Source organism: Salvia splendens, unplaced genomic scaffold (genome assembly GCF_004379255.2).
Source record: "Salvia splendens isolate huo1 unplaced genomic scaffold, SspV2 ctg1027, whole genome shotgun sequence".
NCBI lineage: Eukaryota > Viridiplantae > Streptophyta > Magnoliopsida > Lamiales > Lamiaceae > Salvia > Salvia splendens.
This window is the reverse complement of record NW_024598567.1, coordinates 4,799-31,516: the sequence shown is the minus strand read 5'-3', so window position 1 is coordinate 31,516 and position 26,718 is coordinate 4,799. Positions and strand designations below refer to the sequence as shown.

Genomic DNA, 26,718 nt, shown 5'->3' with positions numbered 1-26,718 from the left:
TAAACATTTGGACTCTAATTCATCATTTGAGAATTTCCAAGTGTATTATTATTATATTGCATTCTTGATCACTAATTAAAGTTCGTAAACCTTAAAAAACCTTGGTGTTGTTCCAAGTACCATAAATACTATACTTTATAACAACAAAACGAGAGGCGTAGAATAACGACAAAATTTTATGTTTATTAAAACAAGACATATTAAATTAGTACTTAAAAAGTACGGGCGTTACAGTGTAATTATGAACCCCAAAATACATTGTCACATACCGAGGTTTTGAGAAAAAATTAATCGAACAACAGATAAGATTAGTCATGGCCTTTAATCATCAGTATTTATGGCAACCGAACAACCCCCAAATAAACAAATAAAACTAAAATCATGACGATACCAGTAGCACGGCCTTCACATGGCGACGGTCGAATTCGAATCCAGCCTCGCCCGAGTCGTGAATAGCCATGATCGTATCCACGAAATCATAACTCCTCTCTTTCTTCTCAGCATGTTCACCAATAATCCTCTCAATAAACCTTATTGTGGTAAAAGCATATCATAGTATAGAAATTTCTGTAGGCTAGAAATGTTGTTTTATTAATTGAGTAAGATCTATATAAACTTAGTATACAACCACACCTTTTATAATGCTACAAAAATAACTACCAAATACCTACTTTCCTAATAAATAGGAACTGTCACATAACTGACAGTGTCCTAATCTAATAATAATAACCAACTCCTAACTTATCCAATATTTACAGAATTAATTGAATCAACTTTCAACACTCACCCTTGATTCAAACTCACATATTCCTAACTGAGATGTGAAAAACTGATGTTTAGCTTGCGGAAGCGATTTGGTGAAGATATCAGCGGTCTGCTCATTTGTACCACAAAACTTCAGTTGAATATTTCCATCTGCAACCAGCTTACGAATGAAGTGGTGCTGCACATCTACGTGCTTTGTTCTGCCATGAAAAGCTGGGTTTTTCGCCATTGCAATAGCAGACCTGTTGTCACAATATATAACTGTAGCATCATTGTGATCAAGGGGAAAATCAGTAAGTAATTTTTGAAGCCACAAAGCCTGGTATGTTGCTGATGTAGCTGCTGCATACTCTGCTTCAGAGGATGATAGGGCTATTGTTTCTTGCTTCTTTGAACTCCAAGTTACAGCCCCGGAACCAAGGCGGAAAATATTTCCTGATGTGTTTTTTCTATCATCTAAGCACCCTGCCCAATCACTATCGGTATGCCCAGCCTATTTGAAGTCTGACACTTTAGTATACCATATTCCAAATTTTACTATACCTACAACATAACAGAGTATTCTTCGAGCTGCACCAAGATGTTGCTTCGTTGGATTACGCATGTATCTCGACACTACACTTATAGGACAATCGATGTCAAGCCCTGTATGAGTAAGGTAGTTAAGTCCTCTAACTAGACTTCTGTACATTGTACCGTCAGCATGTTCAATCAACACGCTGCAACTTCTCGTTAACATTAATCGGTGTTGCTGCAATTTCACAATTGCTCATGTGAAATTTCTTCAACAGATCAGTAGCATGCTTTTCTTGACAAAAAAAGATTCCATCCTTGATTTGCTTCACCTCAAGTCCAAGAGAAAAACTTAGCAAACCTAAGTATGTCATCTGAAACTCATTCATCATATTAGACTTGAACTCATCCACCAATAATTGAGATGAACCCATATAAATCATATCATCCACATATAGACAAACAACAAGGAAATCTTTGTTACCTTGCTTCTTGAAGTAGAGAGTGGGTTCATTATCACTTCTTGCGAATCCACTCGCTTGAAAGAAGGAGTCAATTCTGCTATACCACGCACGCGAGGCTTGTTTCAGCCCATAAAGAGCTCTCCTCAACTTGTAAACTTTGTCTTCTTGCCCATCGATAGTGTGTTGCTGCTCGCTCAACTGTTGCCTATTAAACTGCTGCTTGCTGAGTTGTGGGGCGATGTATGATTGCTTGAGTTTTGAGTTGGGCTATCTGGTGGTGTAGTGTCAGATGATGACGAGTCGCTGCTGCCATTTTCCTTAGGTTCTTCATGCCTAGGATCTGGAAATTCAATAAATGCTCCTGGTTGCTTCTCGTCAGTGTTCCATATCCATCTTTCTTCCTCATTAAATTTGACATCCCTGCTCACAGTGACCTTGCCATTCACCGGATTATATAGCTTGTATGCTTTGGTTTCAGTACAGTAACCAATGAATATATTTTTTTTCATATTTTCTATCAAGCTTACGACGTAAGTTAGATGGAACCAAAGCATAAGCAACACAACCAAAGACTTTCAAATGTCTTCCCCGAGGCTTCTTACCCATCCATGTGCTTCAAAAGGAGTCTGATACATGACTGCCCTTGTTGGAGATATGTTCAACAGATACACTGCAGTTGCAACGGCTTGACCCTAGAACTTCTTTGCTAACCCTTTAGATTGCAGCATACTCCTTGCCATTTCAACCACCGTTCTGTTTGTTCGCTCAGCCACGCCATTTTGCTGAGGTGTGTAGGGTGCCGTTAACTCTCAACGTATCCCATGTTCCTCACAGTAGCTTGTGAATCCATGACCTAGAAACTCTCCACCACGATCAGTGCGAAGAGCCTTCAAGTTCCTCCTTCAATTTCCTGTCACTGTGATTCTCCACCAACACTTTAAATTTCTTGAAATGTTCAAATGCCTCAGATTTTAATTTCAAGAATTATACCCAACTCAGCCGAGTGTAGTCATCAGTAAATAGCAAAAAATATCGACTTCCACCAATAGATTCGGTTTGCATTGGCCCACATAAATCAGCATGTACTAACTCCAAACATGTGACGCTCTCCATGCCTTCCCGAAGGGAAAGGGCTGCCTGCATTGTTTACCATACACACACCCTTCACAAAAGACATGTTCTCCTATTTTTGGCAATCCAACAACCATCTCATTTTGACTTAGGACCCTTATACTATTCACATTCAGATGCCCATAACGAAAATGCCATAGTTTAGTTGCAGTGTCATTCTTAGCCACTAATGCACTTCCAATATCATTAAACATGTCAAGAGGAAACATCTTGTTTTGTGTCATTTTAATAAAAACTTTTGTATGACCTGATTTTTTATCAGTAATGGCACAAGTCTTATTATTAAACACAATAGAATATCCACTAGCCATCAATTGACCAACACTTATTAAACTATGGGCTAAGGTAGGCACATATTGCACATCATGTATAAGTTTGACATCACCTTGAACAGTTTTGATAGCAAGTGTACCTCGGCCTTCAATAGAGACTTGTTTATCATCTCCAAGACGCACTTCCCCCTTTTGCTTTTCATCAAGATCTTTGAACAGAGACCTTGACCCGGTCATTTGATTTGAGCACCCACTGTCCACGAACCACATTCTTTCATTTGCATCACCATATACATTCGAGTGTGCCATGAATAAATTATTTTCCTCTTCCACTTTTTCTGTAAAATTTGGTTTTTGGTCATGCTTCTGCTTGATCGAACAGAAAGCTTCTCTGTGCCCATTCTTCTTGCAATAATGACATTGAATATTGTACTTGTTTTGAAGTTCGTCATCATGGCGTCCACGTCCTCTGCCATTGCTACGACCTCGGCCACGAAATCCGCCTCTGTCATATCAACCTCCAAAATTTTCAATCTTTTCTCTATAAGAAGACTCTCCTTTTACTTGAAATGCCTTCTCTTCCACCTTATCACAAGGTTTTCACACCCTGGTTTCATGAGCCAACAGAGAACTCATCAATTCATCAGATGTGTAAGTCGACAGATCCTTCGACTCCTCAATGGAAGGAACAAGATAATCAAAACTTTCATTCAAACTTCTTAAAACTTTTCCCACAACTTGTTCATTACTGATAGTTTCTCCATAGGAACCCATTTGACTGACATTTTCAGTCACTCTAGATAAATAATTTTGCACAGTTTCTTTCTCACCCATCATCAATTCAGCAAAACTGCGACGAAGTGTTTGCAATCGTACTTTAATTACTTTCTGATCACCCAGATATTCCTGCTTGAGTATTTCTCATGCTTCATGGGCTGAATTTGCTACCGAAATCCTCGAAAATATATCATCTTCTAACGCTGACTGAATGAAGAACAACGCCTTAGCATCTTTCTTGCGAGTCTCCCTTAATTGCTGATTGGGCACAGCCGGTGCTGGATTCGGTTCAGTGAAACCGTTCTCCACCCAATCCCACAATTCTTGGGATTTGAACATAGTCTTCATTTTAAGACTCCATAGATGATATTTTTCTCCCCTGAAATTTGGAATCTGGGACTGAGAAATAGATGTTGTTCCATTTCCTGCCATTTTTGTTACTTTGTGTTTGGATGGGGATCAAACCTGAAATTATGCTCTGATACCACTTATTGTGGTAAAAGCATATCAGAGTAAAGAAATTGTTGTAGGCTAGAAATATTGTTTTATTAATTGAGTAAGATCTATATAAACTAAGTATACAACCACACCTTTTATAATGCTACCGAAATAACTACCAAATAACTACTTTCCTATTAAATAGGAACTGCCACATAACTGATAGTGTCATAATCTAATAATAATAACCAACCCCCGACTTATCCAATATTTACAGAATTAATTGAATCAACTTTCAACAAACCAGTCGAAAATCACGCCAATCTTCTTAAATCGCCGCGCCGACCCCTGAGGATCCATCCACCTCAGGTACGGGTAATAGTCGCCGAGATTGAACGGCCCCGCCATCGCCTCCGACATCAGCCCCTTAAACCCTCTATCATCCAAATCCCTCTCCTCAAACTTCCTCCCCAACACCATCAGGCAGGTCATGCCACCGTTGACAGACATGATCATTGCGCTCAGATCAACCGACGCAGCAGCCTCTCTGAGCGAATCCACCATGCTCCCAACCTCCGCCTTCCTCATCGGCTCGAACTGCCGGATCTTAAGGCCGCTGAGGAGCTGGACTGTGCAGAGCTTCCGCATGTTGCGCCAATACGGCCCGTATCGTCCGAAGACAATGTTCCGCTGCTCATAGGCGACGAGGTAGGAGAACTCGTGGTGGGATCGGTTCGCGAAGATGTGGTCGTAGGTTTTTAGAAAGAGCTTCGCGGCGGAAGGAGAGGAGACGACGATGGCTGGGGCGAACCCCAGCCGGATGTACATGATGGGTCATGTTTGCGGGATAGATGGTATACATCATGGTGAGGATTCTTGCATAGTAAGTGGATGTGGCCGATTATCGGAAGGCCTTTCGGGCCGGGAGGGAGAGGAGGCTTCGCCGTTGATGAAGGAGGAAGAGGAATGTGATCACTGCTATCCAAATCCAAGCCATTTTTGTTTTGAATCTTCAAATTCTATTTTATTATAGGACATTAATTATACTATCTAGGGAATTATGGAACGGGTCCATTAATTTCTTATGGTAGGGTTTGGGTCCATTGATCGCACTAGTTAACGGCTTTAAAATTAATGTGAAGGCGTCTTGATGCGGTCACAATGGAAGGCGAGCAGCCGGTGATAGATTGAGGGAGTGAGGCTATACCGAACACCGACAGAGGAGTGGAGGAACCGGTGCCGAACAAGCCGGAAATGGAAGTCTGCTCGGTTGCGTAGGCAGATGCGACCTCCTTAATTATTGAATATTGAGTTGAGCATATCTAAAAGCTTCGTTTCAGGTTGTTTTTGTTAGTTCTTTCACGAGATGATTAGGAGGTCGAACCATCTGTATATATTATAAACAGGCGTTATTTTCACAAAAATAATGAGAAGTATCGGATTTAATATTCTGTTGTTTTTCGTAAACCCTAATTTCCAAAGATGCACGACGGGAAATCCCGCGCAAAACATCTCCGTCCTCCAAGTGCAATGCCGCCGGACCCCCTAAACCACCGAGCGAAATTTGCTTCCGGTATCAGTTAGAGGGACGACCTCTAACACGTTCGGATCATGTATACAATGTAAAAGTATTGACTATATTAACCTAACCAAGTGACAGATAGGGCATCAGCAACACTGACATGGTGTCTAAAACCTAAACTTATCTATAAGAAAACACATATAGCAAAAAAATATGGATCTTTAGATTTCCATCTTTCCAGCAACCTGCATCTTTCCTGCAAATTATAAACTAAAATATGGATCATTAGATTTTCACATTTGATGTCAACAATTACAAATAATATAAAAAATGTCAATATATTGTCAACTATTGACATTCTGATAATTGCATGTATATCCTATCTTTTGTAATACGAGATTTATGAATATCCAAAGTAAAGAAAAAGAGCAAATGTAATGAGAACTTCCATCTTAATTAGTAAAATGTTTCCTCTTTATTAAAAAAATCTTCTTCTTTAATAAATAAGTGGAGAATTTGTGTTATTTAATATTATGACTGTGAGGTATTTTAAGAAGTCTGTTGTATGGTACACAGAATTGAAATTATATGGAATTGAATTTGAACAAATTGAATTATAATCCAATTCCAAATCATTTGTTCGATAAAAATAATGTAATTGTTATGAAACCAATATTAAAGAAATTACTCCCTCCGTCTGCGAATAAGAGTCCCATTACTATTCGGCATATGTTTTATGAAATGTTAAGAAAAGTGGGTGAACAAAAGTTTGTGATAAATGGACCCCACTTGTATATATTACTTTTAGATAAAATGTGAATGGAGTGAGTTAGTGGAATGTGGGGTCTATTACCATTTATAGTATAAAAGAATCAAGACTCATATTTGCAGATGGACCGAAATGGAAAAACGAGACTCCTATTCGCGGACAGAGGGGGTATATAGTATGTGTGCAAGTGTATGTGTGTTGTGTGTTTGTATGTGTGTGTGTTGTTCATGTAATGTGTGTAGTGTGTGAAGTATACAATTTTATAATTACTTGAAATTTCAATTATCTATTTTTTGATATAAAATTCAAAATTTTAAATTAGAAGGAATTGTAATTGTAATTAAATTCTAAATCTAAATATTTTTCAATAACAAAATTGAATTTAGAATTGAAGGCTTCACTCTCACTTTCGTGGGTCCAATTCCATTATACCAACCTAGCCTAAAAATGTAGTAGTATTAAGCACTTGGTCGATGCGTGCATGGTAATATTAATTAGCCTGCAATTCTTTTAGCAATGCAGTCTAAAATATTGTAGACTTTTTAAGTAGGGATTTAACAACTAATTATTGAATATGCTCACATTGCGCAACTTAGGGTGGGTTATCACACTTAATTGCGTAATTATTGTTCTTTTATCATTTATTTTAATTTTATAAAAAAAATAACTAATTATTAAATATGCTCACATTGCATAACTTAAGGTGGGTCATCACACTTAATTATCGTAATTATTAATTTTTTATCATTTATTTTAATTTTATAACTTTTTCGTTTAAATTGATATATCAAACTATAGATTAGTAAAATCAAGGGTTACTTGAATGTGAATATACAAACTTTATATTTTTTTCATTATTTTATATACATAAATTTTAATCTTTTCTAATTTTTATAAAAAAAACTTTCAAATTGATATGTCAAATTAAAACTCGGCAATCAAAATAACCTCATTTTTATTTTATTAATTACAAAAGTACTATAATTTTACTATTCCATTGAAACATTGTGTCACTAACGACTTATACTTTATTGGTTATTCTGTTCGATCCACTAATGTTAACACACTACTAATTGCTTTTTTAATAATCTAGATTGTTTAGATTGAGTTGACTGAACACCCCTGTAATGACAAAGAATTAGGGGCGGATCGGTACGGTATACCGTACCGAGAGTGTCATACTGCATACCGTACCGAAAGTAGTGATATGACAAAATTCCATACAGATACAATACCGAATTTTCAGTATACAGGAGTCCGGTATACCGAAAATTCGGTATGATAATTTTCAATACCATTATCATACCGTTATTGCAATATACTATACCGTATTATGGTATACCGAAATACAGTACGACATATCGTAATACCATTATACCGACTATTATAAAAAAATCTATTATAATTTTATATCCAAAATATAAAAAATAACATTTCCAAGTGTTTAACTATTTGAAAAAAGTCAAAAAAAAAAATTCATTAATCCAAAACAACCAAACCTATACCCAAAATATTTAAAATAACATTTCAAGTGATCAACACTATCTTCATTTCTCTCAACCTTGTTGTCTTTATACTCACAATCCCACAAGAAATCTTTGAAGATGTCATCCTGCATTTGACAATCTTTATTAATGGTGGAGCATAATCACAATGGCAAATACTATGAAACAACCAAACCAAAATAAATATATAAAGTGTAGAATCCATATATCGATACCACCTAATTAACTATGAGGATGAAATGATTAAACTTAAACTTGATGAAACCATCATAAGCTACCTACTAATATTATGTGCCAAATGAAAGTAAAGTAAAATAACGGCAACACAGAAATATATTAAATATTTTAAATTTATATATATTATACCGAAGATTTGGTATATTGCGGTATACCGCATGTACAGTATATACCGAAGATTCGGTATACCATGGTATACCGCGGTATAGGATATTTGATACCGTTGTCGTACCGAAAACTTTCGGTAGGGTATCATACCGTACCGAAAACTACGGTATACCAAAAAACCGGTATTTTCGGTATTTATTCGATACGGTAAGTCTGGTATTTCGGTATGTCGGTATTTTTTCCCACCCCTACAAAGAATGATTGAGAGGAGAAAAGTAACAGATTAGTGATGTGGAAGAGGAAGTCTAAATTTTGGGGAGAAAACTAGTTTTAATTTGCTACATAAGTTATGATTTTTTATGGAAAAAATTTTAAAAAATTAATTCGTGCATTCATATTTAAAATATAATTTTTTTGAAAAAGAAATTACTAAATATTAATATTTATAGAAAAAAAAGTGGTGAATTAAAAAATAGAATTGAGACTTAAATTTGTGGTTTAAGGTAATGAGAATCAAATAAGATTTCTCTTTTCCCTTTCGCATCCATTCATTTTTCGCATTTTTGGACTCATTTGTTATTGTTCTTCATCGTAGGATATGGGTCGGAGCATAAAAGTGATCGAAGGAAGCTTTGAATTACCTCTCCGCAAGAACAATACATATCGGGCACGACTCCGGATAGGCACACAAGCCATGCGAAATCAACCAAAATTTGTGGCTGAAAATCTACAGCCACCGCACGGCCCTTGCCCGAGTTCGGCCTTGTTGGGGTTTTGCATTGGTTCCTCTTGCACAGCGGGAACACTTGTAAAAACAAATAAATCATACTCCCTCCGTCCCAGCCTAAGTGAGACGTATTCCTTTTTGATACGTCCCAACCTAAGTGAGACGTTTCCTTTTTTGGCAATAGGCAAATCACTCATCTCCCCTACTTTATCATTTCTGTTACTTTATTCTCTCTTTCTCTTTCTTACTCTATCATCTCTCTTACTTTTTTTATCTCTTTCTCTTTCTCTTTCTTACTTTACTCTCTATCTTACTTTACTATTAATAACGGATTCACACATTGAACTCATAATTGCATCCTAAAACACACATAAAGCAAAGTAGTTCGTAATCAAATCGTATGATCAATGTTATGTCAACAATGATTAAGAAATAACAATTACTAAGACCTCGTTTTTCAATTAATAGCCAAGAAAGATTGATCTCATCTGTTAAATCATTCAGTGTTATACAACACCAGTGTCATTTATTTTATTAAGTAAGGAATACTATTTTTCTTCTACAGAGAACCAATTGCGTCACTTTCTTTGATTGTCGTTCACAACCAGTTTATTATGCAGAAGAATTAGAATTGTTTGTTTCTTATACATATAAATGTTTGAGAAACACATTATAAATGCATAAGCAAACCCCAATGCGATAAATTACTTCTTCTCGTCTTGGGTAAAAATGGATTGTAGAGTTTACTATATACTAGCAATTCTGATCATGCAACATGTTCGAAACAAGCTTTTCAGTATACCATACCTAACAGGCCTCCCCATGCTATTCGTCCAGAATTGACTAAGGAGCGAGCGCAGAAACCCCTGACCAACACACGAACCGGCGTCAATAGCACCGCATGGCCATGCCTTCCTCGTTATTGCCTAGTCTTGCCATTTGCATGCGATGTTGGAGTTATTTTACGGTAAGCATGTTTCGAGACTTCTTGTATATAAATCTGTTCATCCATTTTTACCTATAAGTGAGAATCAATATTTTTGTTACATTGAGCTTCATTTATTAATTATTACATTGTGCTTCACTTATTCATTGATGATATGATTTACAACTTTTAATATTAAAAGGCAAACAATTCTGATACGATCATAGAAGCCGTGCATCAAAGTTTGTACCTGCAGTTGGCTTCAATAAGTATTCTGCCTATCGCGATGACGTCCAAAAGCTCTGAAACTGCAACCATTGTCTTCACCTTCGAGAGAACTTCAAGTGAGTGTCTTACACATCCCAATCGGATTCCGGAGGAGGGAGTTATGGTTGTTTAACAGAAGTCGCGCAGCGCAGAATATTCCACCCTGTCGGGTGACTTTGACCTACCAAATCCACCCGGGCGGGTGGCTGCCCGAAGGCACGGTTGAAACAGCAAATTCCACCCGGGCGGGTGGCTACCCGAAAGCATGGTTGAAACAGCAAATTCCACCCGACGGGTGGCTTTCGGCCACGAAATTCCACCCGAGCGAGTGATGCACGCAGGGACTAGATTTTGTGGGCCTTTTTCTTGGAATTTGGGCCAAAGCTATAAATATCACATCCTCTCATTTTCTAGTACGTTGATTGATGAATTAAGATATCTCCTTTGTGAGTTTTTCCTCTTTGAGGTGTATCCAATTTCTTTATTGAAGGTTGCTTGTCACTTTCCTATATAGATTCAAGTAGATGTATGCACCAATGGAAGTATAGCCATTGGGTAGTGGAGTCAAGGGGTGATTAGAGTTAATGAAAGTTGCCTAGGGTTGTTTCCATCCTTTTGGTCAAGGTCCTATGATTGTAACTCTTTTCCTTCATCTTATACACATGCTTTCATTTCTTATCTTCCATAATTCACTATTTTGGATCTAGTTTTTATGGCTAGATCCACCTTATCTTTGTTTCAATTTGTGTGATATTGGTAGATCTACACTTGTGGCATAATCTTGGGTATTTTAATGGATCTAAACAATTAAGATCCTTATCAAATTCAAAGTTTATTTCATTGTTGACTGAGTAGTGTAACAAGTCATCATAGTAGGTGACTTAGTGAAAGATTGTCCAAAATCTTCTATTCGCACGCGCTGAATGGTGAATTGATTTACGCGAACTAATCAAGTGGAAATGCTTGACCGATCCAGGTGGTATGCCTTGCCTTCGTATACGCTAGCTTGTAAATGGATCAAGTGGCAGAAATTTAACTGATCAAGTCGACTTAATGAAACCATTTAATGTGTCGCTGGGCGCACAAACAGAATTCGGGGCTTTCAAGACCTTAACCCACAATACTATAGATTAGTAAAGGGAAGTAAGGGTCGAATCCCACAGAGACGATGTGTTTCATATTTGTTGTGGACAATTTGGAAATGACTACTGCCACGCATACAAGGTGGGTTAAGCTTATCCTACTTGACTGAGTAAACTGGGGAACTAAAATGACTAAACTGATCCATCGGCATGGCCTAACTAAAATTTGCAAATGCTAATTGGTCAACTGGTTTGAATTGATGAGCTCATGCCAAGACTTTCCTAAAATAGCCAAACAAAAGGTAAAAGTAAGTGGGGCTGATTCCCTACAAGCGTACGATAAAATAAAACTTCACAACGACTTCATCTTCCTCAAGTGATCAATGAAAAACGCAACATAAATAAAATCTCGGACACTGCTAAACTGGAGAGCGACCGGTAACTACATGAATAAGATTTAATTAATTCAAGTTGTAGATCTACTCTAATGGATCAACTGGAATTATGTGGAAAACGAGCTAAGCCATAATCATGCAGAAATAGAAAAGCTACCAGATCTACGTGATCAAATTCAAATTTAGCTCAAACAAACTCAGATCGGCTTCAACATATTTCAACCAACTAGATCTAAACGTTCCCAATGACTTCTATACGTAAAACTCTTCGCAATCAGAACGAGAATCATACATCCACAACTCAGATCCAAACAAACACTACTTCTACGAAATTTAGACATCTAATCGCTTTCAAACACATTCACAACTCAAATCCATGGCAAGATGAGTAAAATGATTCATAAACTTGCACAGCATTTAAAAGAAAACATTCAAATCACAACTTCAATTCGAATCCAGCAGATAAGCAGTTAAGAAAACAGAGATAATCTTCGAATAGAATTGTTTCAAACGGAAATTAAAAGATTGTATCTTCGCCCCAACTAGGGACGTTGTTACACAGCTTTAAAAACAACTCGAAACGCCACCACAATCAACGATTAAACCCCTCAACCAAGTGTGAAGCACGGATTCTGGAGAACTGGAGTGTAGATGAGCTTCCCGATTCAACTCTAGGAGAGAGCTGATGACCGGAGCTGCCTCATTCTCCATTCCCTTCTCTATTTATAGGGAGGCCTAAGGCTCGGATCCCTAGGGAAATCTTCCTTCCGAAAGGTTGGTTGTGCCCTTAGCCTTGGGATCTTTAGAATATGCTCCATATCTTTTTCGGGTGCCCTCCGTTTCTTCATCGTAGTTAGCTTGATCCACTCGCAGCGTATTGTAAATGCTCCATTCTCCTTGATCAATTTTCCGCCCATTTTCTCCACAAAACTTTCACTTGTGGAGGATTCTCTTCATACCTGCCTCAAGATTGCACGTTAGTTTACAGAAAAAATGTAGAATTTCACCACAGAACAAATGCATGAAACGAGCCTTATCACTTAGTCGGTACCTTACAAAAGTAAACCGAATTTTACGATATAGATAGATTTTGGCTACCTATAGTAAAGAAGTTTTATTAAGTCAACCACTCCTATTGTATTGTGTGATATCTCCGGTTCAGGAACCAATCATCTCGTAGACTTTTCATATGCAGCGGATAATGTACATACCACCTCACTTCATCAGCCTAGTGAACTGACAGATATGAAATGTTTTAGTGCGGCGACTCTTGTGTGTGCCAACTGGTCAGGAGGGTACCTAGACCTAGTCGTGTCGTTGGGTCTGTGCCTAAAACATCTTGTCAACAAAAAAAACCTCAACCCACTTCTACTGGCTAGTATAGTGGAGTTAGGATCGATCCCACAGAGATGGATGTATGCGTGTGCAATTGTGAAGACATCTTGGAAGAGTTGGTTTGCTACTACACTTTATGGGGTTAAGATTAAAACTAGGCGTGAAATGAAATGGAACCTATATCTAAACTGACCAGTAGATGAAAATGAGACCTATACCCCTCCTGACTTGTAGGTCAGGGTGGGCTCTAAATGCTGCATGCTAAAAGAAATTAAAGTGCGCATGTAAACTAGGGTGCGAGTGTGCATGTGAGAAGCTACTAGATGAAACTTACTAAAAATGGCTAGACAAAAGGTAAAGGGAATCAAAGGACATGCTGACAGACTGTCTGTTGGGTGTGCAGAAAAGTTGAAAAAGTGCAAGTACAAAAGCAAAAAGCAACAAAAGCAACACAAGTGGTCCCAAATTTTTGATTGTGACATTATCTTCTTCACCAAGCTAAACTAACAAGATCTAAACAACTCCATTGATGAATGCTCAACCTTGAAAATTCGTAGATGCAATATTTAACTTGAAATCGAGAACGAAAGCAAAGAAAAACTGAGATTTACGCAAACTGGTCAACATGACAGGGTGACAGAAACAAACATAAACGAATTCCATGCATTTTTTAGAAGAAATGACTGATTGAAACTTAGAGAAACTTGAAGAAACACTAGATCTAACTTAACTAGGCATATTCAAGCTTGAAAACAACAGAAATTCACATAAACTACTAGATCTATCTAATTAGGCAGATTAAACCCAAGACAAGCTGAAACACAAAATAAAACCACAATAAACTTCATTGCATTCAAGATTATCACCCAAAAGATGTTCCAACTTAAGTAGCTACTAGAATCCAAGTCAAATGCGAGCAAAACAAGTACTTAAGCTAAGAAATCTTAAAAACAAAGCAAGTAAAGGATTGTTTAGCTCATCGGAAACTGAAACTGGGAGAACTTCTGGAACTACGGCGGATGGAATGAATCAGGCATGATGCTCCTCGCCGGCAGGTGGCTGGAATCTTCAAGTCAGGCTGCTGGATTTAGAGAGTGGAACTAAGAGCTAGTGGAGCTATTATCCTAAAAAGTGATCCTCTTTTTCTTTATGTTCAACTCCTATTTATAGGATGACTTGCCCTAATTTCTAGGGCTGCCTCTTCATGCGAAATGACAATTTTGCCCCTCTTTAGATAGTGATTGTTCCAAGCATGTCTTTCCTTCTCGTGTCCAGCTCCATGGCATCCAACCTGGCCAGTTTGCACCTTTTTCTGCCCATACTTGCCAGTTTGCTCTTTTCTACTCATACTGGCCAGTTTGCACATTTTCTGCATTTTTTCACTCGAATTCCTTCTGACCCATTTCCTCCTGACTTGTACCGTATCCTGCACACTTTAGCAACTATTTTTGCAGAAATTATCCAATTAAGTACGTTACACTGACTAGTAACCAAGGCCTAAAACAAGACCTATCATGAACCGTGGTAGTCTTCTCTAAGGGCAAGATGTTGAAGACTCGAATACCATTTGAACACGTTTTATGAGTTGACGGTCAACAATAGACCGCATCATATGCTACACGATCAAGACAAGTGAGCTTTATTCTCCTTTTTACTTAGAGATAAAGCAAGAGAATGTTATGATTCAATATCGGGCTACAAACGTGGCATTGTTTGAAGAGCTCAAGTCGAAGTTTTGAATGGAATACAACTCTCCTATAAAGATAAAAAAGTTGAGAGATGCAATCACTTCCTTTCAACAAAAACTGATAACACATTTGCTGATGCATGGCGACGATTTTAAAAATTCTTAGGAAATGCCTAAGTCATGGGTTGGCAAGAGGTAGAGATTAGATCAAATTTTCCCAAGATTTAAACAATGAAAATCTGATAAATATTGTGACATCATTAAATCGAAATATGCATCATTTTGTATAATTATATACACCCTCCGTCCCACCGTAGGTGAACAATTATTCTTTTTTTTTTCCGTAGGAAAGGCGGCTAAACTCAATTATAAGGAATTAGAGAATACAAAAAATATTTTATCTTTAGAAAACCAACTATTTTATCTGTACAAAAAATCGACGGCAAAAATTAATTACATATGCACATGATAGAATGACCATTGCATGTATTAATAAGCGCATTTTCCTTACAATGGATCGTTAACTAATAGATATTGAGAATTTAATTTCATCTCTTGCAGATTCGTTGCATACATCATTTAGCTAGTTTAATAGTATTATATTATCTGGAGATTGAAGTAAATTATATTTCACTTTCAATTCCACCCCCGAGTAGCTTCTTGTTAATTTCCACGAAATAGATTTGAAAATCCAAATTAATTCTTGCAGTTGCGAGTTCAATATAATATCACAAAACACTATAACTGGATTATATAGCTGACTTCTACCTACAAAGACTTTTCGTAGTGAAAATATTCTAGAAGCTTAGACGTATTCGTTCATAATTAACGGTTACTCCAACCTTTCCTTATAATTTGTCACCATTGTTTGATTCGGCACAATTTCAAAAGGTATAATAGAAAGTGGATTAAAAAACTTAATGGCACGTGGACATGGGCATCTAGTAGGAGAGGACAAGGGGCATTTTTTGATTTCCTTTGTAAATGCCCCACCTTGAATTTTTAAAATTTCTTCTTAAGTATATTTTTGCTCCAGTTGAATTGAAATCCTGGCTCTGCCTCTGCATGTGAGTCCTACTTTTATACATTAATTTTATAATAAAATGTGAGTGAAAATGAGTTAGTGCAATATGAGATTCACTATAAAAAATAGTAAAAGTATAAGGTGACAAATTTTTAGGGACAGACAAAAATGAAAATAAGTGACAAATTATCAGAGACGGAGACGGAAGGAGTACAATTTATAAATTGCAATTTCTACAGATTTGAATTTTCAAGTAGGGAATAAAATGCTCCAGTTTGTCCATCAAACGCATGATCCATTTACTTCTTTTCCTTTTAAATATTTTTAGGAAACATCTTTTTTATTTTTTAAATACTAAAAACAGTACTAAAAGTTCAATCATTAAAATTAAAAGGATTAGCAAAAGAACTAAAGTACTTCAAATAAAATACATATAATTGAAACTAAATGAAATAAATCATCCCTATAAATATGATTAAGAAAGGAATACTTAAATATGACATATGGCAAAAAAAAATTCTAATAATTAATGAAAAAAGGATAAAATATTAAGAGAAAAAAATAAGCACATGAATTAAAGATACAGTTGTTTGGATTCTGACTTTGATGAATAATTTTTTGGATTTATCCATCATCAGGGGTCTCGTGGTCAAAGCAAATAGGAAAGTACATATAGGTGATGTTTGGTTGTGGATACTAGTAAGATACAATGTAATATAATAAAAATTAAATAATTTTACTTAATCTGTATGTTGGAATTGCCATAAGATACTTAGCCCTAGTGATCACCATGCCATATTTTTCAGACATGTCTAACTGATGTCTAACTGATCAGACAACATTCCATCGGGAAGCTCCCAATCAAAGCAATGAACCAACTGTGCCACCACAGATTGAACTATCATCAACCCTAATTGCAATCCCGGGCAACTCCGTCTACCGGAACCAAATGGCAGAAGCTGAAAATCTCTGCCTTGAAGGTCCACATTACTCCCGAGAAACCGTTCGGGAAAAATGTTTCGGGGTCGGGTGTTACGGACGTACTCCGTAACGCTTAGTATCCTCCTTCTCGCGAGACTAGCGATCGCCCTTTCGACAACCTCGAAGGGAAGATCACAATAAATTGTTGATTAGTGGACGTCCTCCACCTAGCAACAAGAGACGGTAATTGGCTTGTTTCTTGGAACTCAAGATAGGTTTCAGGGAAAATATTTCATTCATGAAAATAATGGTTGAAGAAATACCCTATTTTATACTAAGGACCCTAGGGCGGTTCGACGTATCCTAATGCATTCGGGAAAGAACCGCAAAGAAAACCCGAACGGGGCTTATAACTCGGCCCGACTCCACGGTAATTAACATAACGTCCAAAAAGGATTAAAACATAAAAGGAAAGAATTGTAAAAGACTAATTCTAATCTCACGGCTACTACTTCTAGCTCGCGAACTTGCTTGGGGCCTTGAGCTTGTCTCGGGGCCTCAAGGTCCTCTTCGTCACTGACTTCTCTTCCTCCCGGACCCTCGCCCTCGGCGGCGCCGCGTCAACGTCCAGCTCCTGGTCTGCCGGCTGCTCTGCGGTCTGCTCTGCCGCCGGAGATATAGTTGGGAGCGGCATGGTCGGGAGCCTCGTATCAACCCCCCCTCCGTTAGAATTTTCCTTGTCCGCAAGGCAAACCTCCAGGAACTGCCTACCAATTTCCTCGACTGGCTCCCACGTAGGCGTGGAAGCATCATCTTCCCACTGCACCAAGCCTTGTCTCTCCGGTCGGCCATCGCGCCAGCTGACCCGCTCCTCCAACACTGTCACGGGTCGGACCACCGGCCGATCCCCTACAAAATCCGGAGGCAATTTCACGCCGTCAACATCTCCGTCACCCGCTACAAACTCGCGCAACAGGCTCACGTGAAACACATTGTGGATTCTACTCCCTTCCGGGAGACGCAATTTGTAAGCCACCGGGCCAACCCTCTCCAAAACTTCGAAGGGCCCGTAGAACCTTGGAGCTAACTTCGCCGATAGAGGCTTTGCCACCGAATGTTGGCGATACGGTCGCAACTTCAGCCAAACTATATCGCCTACGTCAAACTCCACGTGCCTGCGGTGTCGGTTTGCCACCTCCGCCATCCTCTGCTGGGCTCGCAAGAGGTTTCGACGTAGAGTGACCAGTAGCTCCCCCCGCTGCCTGATAATTTCCGCCACATTAGGCGGTGTTTTTGCCGAAGGAGGGGACGCCACCAGGGCCGGCGGCTCACGCCCATATAAGGCTTTATAAGGCGACGTGCCCAATGCGGCGTGATGGAAGCAATTTAGCGCTAGTTCCGCCCAAGGTAAAAAATTCGTCCACCTCGATGGTCTATCTGCAGCAAATGCTCGCAAATACTGCTCCAAACCCCGGTTCCGGACCTCCGTCTGGCCGTCCGACTGCGGATGGTAAGCAGTCGAGAAATGAAGTTTGGTGCCACTTAGACGCAACATTTCCTCCCATGTTGCGTTAAGGAATACCGAATCTCGATCCGACACCAAGGTCTTAGGGAACCCGTGGTGCCGGACCACCGTATTCACAAATAGCTGCGCTACTCGAGAGGCGTCAAACTTGGTGGGAAGGGGAGCAAAGTGAGCATACTTTGAAAGCCTATCTACCACCACCATAATGGTCGTATACCCACGGGATTGGGGCAGCCCAGTGATGAAGTCCATCGACACATCCTCCCACACCTGCGACGGCACGGGCAATGGCACACCACACATTCATTCACAAACGCCACCACATCCTTGCGCATCCTTGGCCAATAAAAACCTGCCGCCAATAGACGGAATGTTCTTTCATGCCCCGGGTGACCTGCAATGGGCGAGCAGTGATGTTCTTGCAGTAACGTACGCTTTGCTTTTGACTCCGCACTCACTAACACCCTGCGATGGAAGTATATCAGGCCCTCGGCCCATGACAAGTGCGAGGGCGCCTCGCCTGCCCTGACTTTGGCCGACAGCTCCACCAAGTCGGGCAGCGTTGCTGTCTCTTCCTGCAGAACACGCACTATATCGGGCATGGGTCTAGAGACGGCTACAAGAAGCTGGGTCTCGGACGGCCCTGCTGAATCTGGGGCCGGGGCACTGTCGTCGGCGAGCTCGGCAGAGAGCGGTCCCGGCGCGTCATGTTGCCGGGACAAAGCGTCTGCCGCTTTGTTCGAGCTACCCCGCTTGTACTCAATCACGAACTTGTATCCCATCAACTTCCTGACGTAAAGCTGTTGGTCCGGTGTCTGAACCACTTGTTGGAACAACTCCTTCAAGCTTTTCTGATCCGTTCTAATAATGAACTCGCGCCCCAATAAGTATTGTCGCCACTTTTGCACGGCCTCCACAATAGCATACAGTTCCTTATGATATGTCGATGCGACTCGTCTGCGAGGTCCCAACTTCTTACTGAAAAACGCAATGGGATGGTCTTGCTGCATTAATACCGCGCCAATTCCCACCTCGCAAGCGTCTGTTTCTACGCAAAAAGGGACGGTGAAATCCGGCAATTGTAGGACCGGTGCTGATGTCATTGCATGTTTCAGATTTGCGAACGCGGTCTCGGCCTCAGCGGACCATCGGAACGCCTCCTTCTTAAGTAAATCTGTCAAGGGCGCTGCGATCATCGCGTAGTGTGCGATGAAACGGCGGTAATAGCCCGTCAAACCTAAGAAGCCTCGCAGTTGCCGCACTGTCCCCGGCGTAGGCCACGCCGTCATTGCTTGTACTTTCGCCGGGTCGGCTTTGAGGTGACCGTCGTCAATAATGTGCCCCAAATACTCCACCGACATACTACAAAATGAGCACTTCGACAGCTTGACGAAAAAATTATTCTCGTGGAGCAACTCAAGAACTGCCTCCAAATGCCGACTATGCAGCTCAAGCGTCGGACTGTAAATCAATATGTCATCGAAGAAGACAATAACACATTGTCTGAGAAGCGGCCGGAAAATCGCATTCATCGCAGCCTGAAAGGTGGACGGGGCGTTGGTCAGCCCGAAAGGCATTACGAGGAACTCGAAATGGCCGTCATGAGTCCGAAACGCGGTCTTGAAGATATCGTCCTCGCTCATCCGAAGTTGGTGATATCCTGATCGAAGGTCTAACTTTGTAAAGTACTTGGCACTGCCCAACTCATCAAAAAGTTCCTCTGCCGTAGGAATGGGGAAATGGTCTGGGACGGTTGCCCTATTGAGGGCCCGGTAATCAATGCAAAACCGAAACGTGCCATCCTTTTTACGGATCAGCAATACCGGGGACGAGAACGGGCTGTGACTGTGACGAATAATACCCTGCTCCAACATATCCCGAACCTGCCTTTCGATTTCCGTCTTCTGGAAGTAGGGATATCTGTATGGTCTAACATTAATTGGTCGTGTACCCGGCATAAGATGGATACGATGATCGAATGGGCGCAGTGGAGGCATCCCGCGGGGCTGCTCAAACACTGCGCGATGCGTAGTCAAAACCTCCAAAATTCCGGGAGGTAGATCAGGAGGGAAACCCTCGTTGCCGACCCCTTCCAAGGTGTCGGACGCGCTGTCAATCGGCACAATCTCATAAAACTCGTGGTCCCTCGGCTGGGCCGTCAATGTGTATAACGAGTGAAGGGAGATCTGTTTCGGTCCCGGTATCACGCCTTGCAAGAATACTGTCCGGTCCCCGTGCGTGAACTCCAGCGTTTTTTGAACAAAATCCGCCGAGACCTTCCCCAGCGACTCTAACCAGTGCATTCCCAAAATCACATCCGGTCCATGGTGAGCGAGAATGTGGAGATCGACCAAAAATGTATTTCCCTGCAGACTCAGCTTCGTGCCCCGCGAGATGTGAGTGCAGAGCAGGGATGCGCCGTTACCCACTAACACTCGGAACGGTCTGATGGGTGTAAGCTCCAACTGGAGTAGCTCCGCGATTCACGGCTGGAGGAAGTCCAACGTCGCACCTGTGTCGATCAAAACTCGGACGTTTGTATCGCCCAATGTCCCTTGTACGACGAAGGGTTTCGAGCTTCCCCGGCCATCCAAGGCGTGGAGGTGCGATAAGTCCGCGGTAATGAGCTCCTCATCGGGCACCTGAACCCCCGGGGTATCCTCCTGCGGTTCGTCCGCGTCGTCGTCCATATAGCAAAGGAGCTTGACCTTGCAGACGTGCCCCGCGACCCATTTTTCGGGGCAATGGTAACAAAGCCCTCGACGGGCTCGCTCCGATTTCTCCGCGTTTGACACCCGGATTGGGTATGTCCGTGCCTTCTCCGTGTCACGACCCTGCGGCTCCTGCAGCTGTGGTCCCGAGGCTGGGGTCGAGACAGGGCCCCAGGTGGCCTTTTGCTCTCGCCCCGACCATTGGCGTCGCGGATATGGCGACGGCTGGGGTGGACGCTCGTCCTGTGTTGCGGCTAAACGCAGTGCCAGTGCCATTGCCTCCGCCAACGACTCCGGGTTTTGCAACTCTATCTTCTCCTGCAAAGGTTGCTTTAGCCCTTGGATGAAAATAGGAATCAAGGCTGATTCCGACAAATCGGTCACCCGATTGAGATACCGTTCGAACGTTGCATGGTAGTCCGCGACGGTCGACGTCTGAACCAGCTTGGCGATCAGACCCGTATAATTCCTAAAACTTTGTGGGTCGAAGCGATGTCTCACGTCGTCCAGGAATTCTGGCCACGTAACGAACCCATTGGTTTCTCTGTAATTAAATATCCATTCTGACGCGGGGGGGTCAAAAAGCATCACCACATAATGCAAACGCTCAGTCTCTGGAATCCGTTTGTGATCGAAATAATATTGTACTCGGGAGATTCAATTAGGCGCATCTGCCCCGTTAAAGTGGGGAGCGTCCATCTTCATCCCCGAAGAATAATCCGCCCCCTGGCGGGGGAAAACGCTCTCGACGTTGAGGTGGGTCCCAGCAGGAGACCCCGCGATCCTCGTACGTATCCTCGTCCCCATCGTCGTGCCTCTGGGGCGGGTCCCAATTATCCCGACGGTGACCCGTTCTATATTCTGGAATATCACGCCGCTGAGAAAAGCGGCCTCCCCCACCACGATCACCACGACTGCCCCGATTCGGTCATCCCCGACCCCGACCCTGCGGACGGTACGGGCGGTCAAGATCCTCACGTACTGGCCGACCATTCCCTCGATATTCCTCCCATTCCTGGTCGGCGTCGTCCCAAACGGATGTGGGGTTGTCGACGTGGTTCTACGGTCGACGCTCCAAACATTCGACCCTACGGTCCATCTTATCAAATCGCGCATTCAATTGCGCGAACCCCTGCGTGATCGGGTCCATGGATTGGGACCGACCCCCGATCTCGTATGCCTCTCGTGGACGCGGCGGTCCTAGATGCACCGCTGCCGATGTCTCGGCGACGGGAAAATCCGACGCCATTCAATTCCTCCGCTGTGATTGATGATGAGTTACGGGATGAAAGCACCAGTTGTTACGGACGTACTCCGTAACGCTTAGTATCCTCCTTCTCGCGAGACTAGCGATCGCCCTTTCGACAACCTCGAAGGGAAGATCACAATAAATTGTTGATTAGTGGACGTCCTCCACCTAGCAACAAGAGACGGTAATTGGCTTGTTTCTTGGAACTCAAGATAGGTTTTAGGGAAAATATTTCATTCATGAAAATAATGGTTGAAGAAATACCCTATTTTATACTAAGGACCCTAGGGCGGTTCGACGTATCCTAATGCATTCGGGAAAGAACCGCAAAGAAAACCCGAACGGGGCTTATAACTCGGCCCGACTCCACGGTAATTAACATAACGTCCAAAAAGGATTAAAACATAAAAGGAAAGAATTGTAAAAGACTAATTCTAATCTCACGGCTACTACTTCTAGCTCGCGAACTTGCTTGGGGCCTTGAGCTTGTCTCGGGGCCTCAAGGTCCTCTTCGTCACTGACTTCTCTTCCTCCCGGACCCTCGCCCTCGGCGGCGCCGCGTCAACGTCCAGCTCCTGGTCTGCCGGCTGCTCTGCGGTCTGCTCTGCCGCCGGAGATATAGTTGGGAGCGGCATGGTCGGGAGCCTCGTATCATCGGGCCAGACTTTGGAATCTCTTCCAAAGGCCCATACATTCACAAATACGTGTGTTTTACTAGGTATGTTGTAACCCATGAGCTCGCACTCCTCTTGGGCGGCGTGTGATAGTAGCGGTGCCACATGGTGGAGCCTCATTGACTCCTTCACCACACACTCAAGCTACTTGAGACTAGAAAGTTGTGATTTGTTCACCATTTGATCCAAACCCACAACCTCCTCAATTTCTTTTTGTAGCTTCTTCATCACTGTTGGATTCTTCATCAATTCCGACATTATCCAATCAATAGTTGTTGTTGTTGTATCAATCCCACCAATCAACATATCCTTCAAAATAAATTACAAATCAAATATTATAAAAGTTGACGTGACAGGTGGAATTTTTTTTTAATTTGATGTAAAGAACAACATTGTACTTATTACCAAAAGCACAGCCTTAACATGACGACGGTCAAAGTCAAACCCGGCCCCACCGGAATCCATAATTGCCATCATAACATCAAAAAATCACGGCTCTTCTTCTCCTTCTCCTACTCCTCCTTTTTCGCGACATGGTCATCAATGATGGCGTCGAGAAATCCATCAAACGTCGCACTGAGCTTCTCCATGCGGCGGTTGAGCCCCTGAAGATCAAGCGCCACCACCGCGGGGAAATAGTCCCCGACATTAGGCTGCGCAGCCATACGTGTCGTCTCATCAATAACATCCTTAAACCCCAACTCCTCGTCCAAATCCCTATCCACAAACTTCCCCCCAAAATGTTGGAAATTATTTATCATAATATATTCAAGAATACATAATTGAATATGAATAAAGAAAGATCTTTGAACATCATGTATTTCACATATTAACCATAAACATAATGGATCAGAAACTTACTTTATGATCCATAGCGGAAGCGATTGGGGGAGACGGAGAGAACTTCCTCGCACTTTGGTGTAGTGGCGCAACTCCAAGGATTTGTTTCTCTCTCTTTCCCTCGTTTATGTGTTCTCTGTAATGTGTGTGATTTGATGGGATCACCACACTTGTATTTATAGGCAGAGAGAGGACAAAACCCTAATTATAAAAAATTATAGCCATTTCCATCAAAGTGGCTATATAATAAGATGGACGATTCTTTTACATTAATATACTTACTAATTTGATCCAAATCATATGAAATATATAGTCAAATCGGTAATGACTAATTGCTCAATAATATGAATCAATCTTTGTGGTCACACCCATATATATATTCTCATTTGATTGCCTACATAATGCTAATCAAATAGTTATATATATACACGTATATTTCCTTATTAATAGAAATCAAATATTCTATTTATGGTGATCGACTACTAATTGATTTTGCCAATTAAATGGCTAACTAATCACATACTAAGAAACGTCCCATTCAAATATATATTAATAGCTAATTGATAGCTAATTAGGGAAAAATGTGTCTTGTACCAAATTTATGTATTATATTAAAAATCCAATTCTATTTAGGATTCTATGTAAGACATAAAACTTACACAAAAACCATCAAAAATTCATATCCCCAACAATCCCCCCACTATAGCACTAACATCCACAACCTCCCTCCCCTTGGCCGCCCGGCGGATCCCCTCCACTGCCACCTCCAGCTCGGCACGCCTCATCGCCTGAAACTCCTTGATCTTGGCTCGCTGCAGCTCGAGCGTGCATAGCTTGCGCATGTTGCGCCAGTACGGGCCGCAGGTGTTGGGTTACAAACCCATCCCACATCGGATGAAGGGGGGAAGTTGGAAGGTGTATATAATTCCTGTCCAACCCCAATTAGTTTGAGGCCTTTTGGGAGTGACCCAAAAACAAATCCGTGCGGGCTTGACCCAAAGCGGACAATATCAAACTAATGTTGCAGTCGACAATCCTAACAAGTGGTATCAAAGCCCAGGTGGCTATGGGTTGTGCCTGGATGAGCCCCGGTTAGGGTCAGGCCCTGAAGGACTCAAAGTTAGAGTCGGGCCCAGGATGACTCAGGGGCCAGGGCTGGAACAACCCATGTTCGTGTCGACTGCGTTCCCGATGTGGTCTCGGTTTGAGGGGAGGTTTGTTGGGTTACAAACCCATCCCACATCGGATGAAGGGGGGAAGTTGGAAGGTGTATATAATTCCTGTCCAACCCCAATTAGTTTGAGGCCTTTTGGGAGTGACCCAAAAACAAATCCGTGCGAGCTTGACCCAAAGCGGACAATATCAAACTAATGTTGCAGTCGACGATCCTAACAGCAGGGAGCGCAAACCACGTCCCTGTGGCCATACGTGAGGCGCGCGGTCGAGAGGTAGTGGGGCCTGTCAGACAAAACGGCGTCGTGTGTCCTCAGCACTAGCTTGGCAGCGGCCGGAGAGAGCCGAGGCGCATGTGCATGATCTCGCCGTGTTGTTGAGCAAGGCGGCGGAAATCTTGGTGGGGATTTTTGCCTAATAAATGGATGTGGCCTATCACCGGAAGCCCCCTCGGCGCCGGTAGCAGATGTAACATTGTTTTCTTCTTCCTCGGCCATTGATTATTTAGGAAGTGGAGAAATAATGCTAGTGCTAATGCTGCAAGTGAACAAATGCACTCCATTTTCGGAAGTGAAGATCTTGATAGTATAAAGATTAATATGGAGTGATAGTATATTTAAAGAAATAAATTGATAGTGTTGGATTACTACTTGCTTTGGGCATTTTATTAGAGGTTTGTCAAGGTCAATAGTTAAGTCATCCGGGCGTCATCTGCACTCCTAAGTCGTCCAGCCGTTATTTGCACTCCCTTTGACCCAGAATAGAGGTCATTTTTGGGGAATTACACGGGATTATAGGAGATATTGTTTTGTGTGTTAAGTGGAGAGAGAAAATAGTACTCTTCTGTCCGTCATTAAATGCCTCATTGTTCCTTTTATGTCATTCCGTCAATAAATGTCTCATTTTACTTTTACTACATTTGGTAAGTAAATCTTACCTTCTACTAACTCATTCCACTGGCATATTATTATATCAATATATAAACATAGCCCCAGTATTCCACTAACTTTTTCTCCTACTCTACTTTATAAAGTCGAACAATTTCTTAAAACTCGTGCTGATCATATATGTGACATTTAATAATAGAACGGATGGAGTATATTTATATTATTGTGAGGGAGTTTTTTGTGATATCTTGTGGGACTACTAAAAGGAAAGTATGACATTTATTATAGGACGAAGAGAGTGATATGATTTGAATTCGTTAGAGTGTCCACAATAGGGAGCCGCAGCTCCTGTCCAAGGACTTAGCTGGGCCACGGCGTGCCACCTAGTTGGCGCGTACACAGCGCATGGACTCTGCCCGCGGCGCTCTATTGCAGGGCGCCGAGAGCCATGGCTCTACCCAACTTTTTTTGTTCGAAATTTTTCTATTTATACTACATTTTCACCTCACACACATTTTACATCCTAATTTTCACTCTCTATATTTTTGTAGTCTCAATATGCAAGGTGGAGATGGTAATTTTCACTCTCTATATTTTTTTTATTAAATTACGCATTTTTTTCTAATTATTATTGTCCGATAATTTTTACTCTAATTAAATTAAAATATACCAACAATTGAAAAAATAATTAGATTTGTGGTTGTGGCTTATCTACTATTAGGCTCAAGTTTTTTTTTGGCTATGGACAAATTTTTATATTTTTGCACAAGAATTTGTGGCTTGGGCTTGGCCTAA

At 41.4% G+C, this 26,718-nt stretch overlaps 1 protein-coding gene and 1 pseudogene across 1 annotated transcript; both read right to left on the bottom strand.

Moving 5' to 3' along the window:
* Positions 1 to 4,648: 4,648 nt before the first annotated feature.
* Positions 4,649 to 5,188, bottom strand: LOC121788380 (cytochrome P450 71AU50-like). Its single transcript, XM_042187065.1, has one exon. The coding sequence runs from the start codon at positions 5,186 to 5,188 to the stop codon at positions 4,649 to 4,651; it is 540 nt and encodes a 179-aa protein (XP_042042999.1).
* Positions 5,189 to 16,669: 11,481 nt separating this feature from the next.
* On the bottom strand, positions 16,670 to 25,598 carry LOC121788378 (annotated as a pseudogene).
* Between the last annotated feature and the right edge of the window lie 1,120 nt (positions 25,599 to 26,718).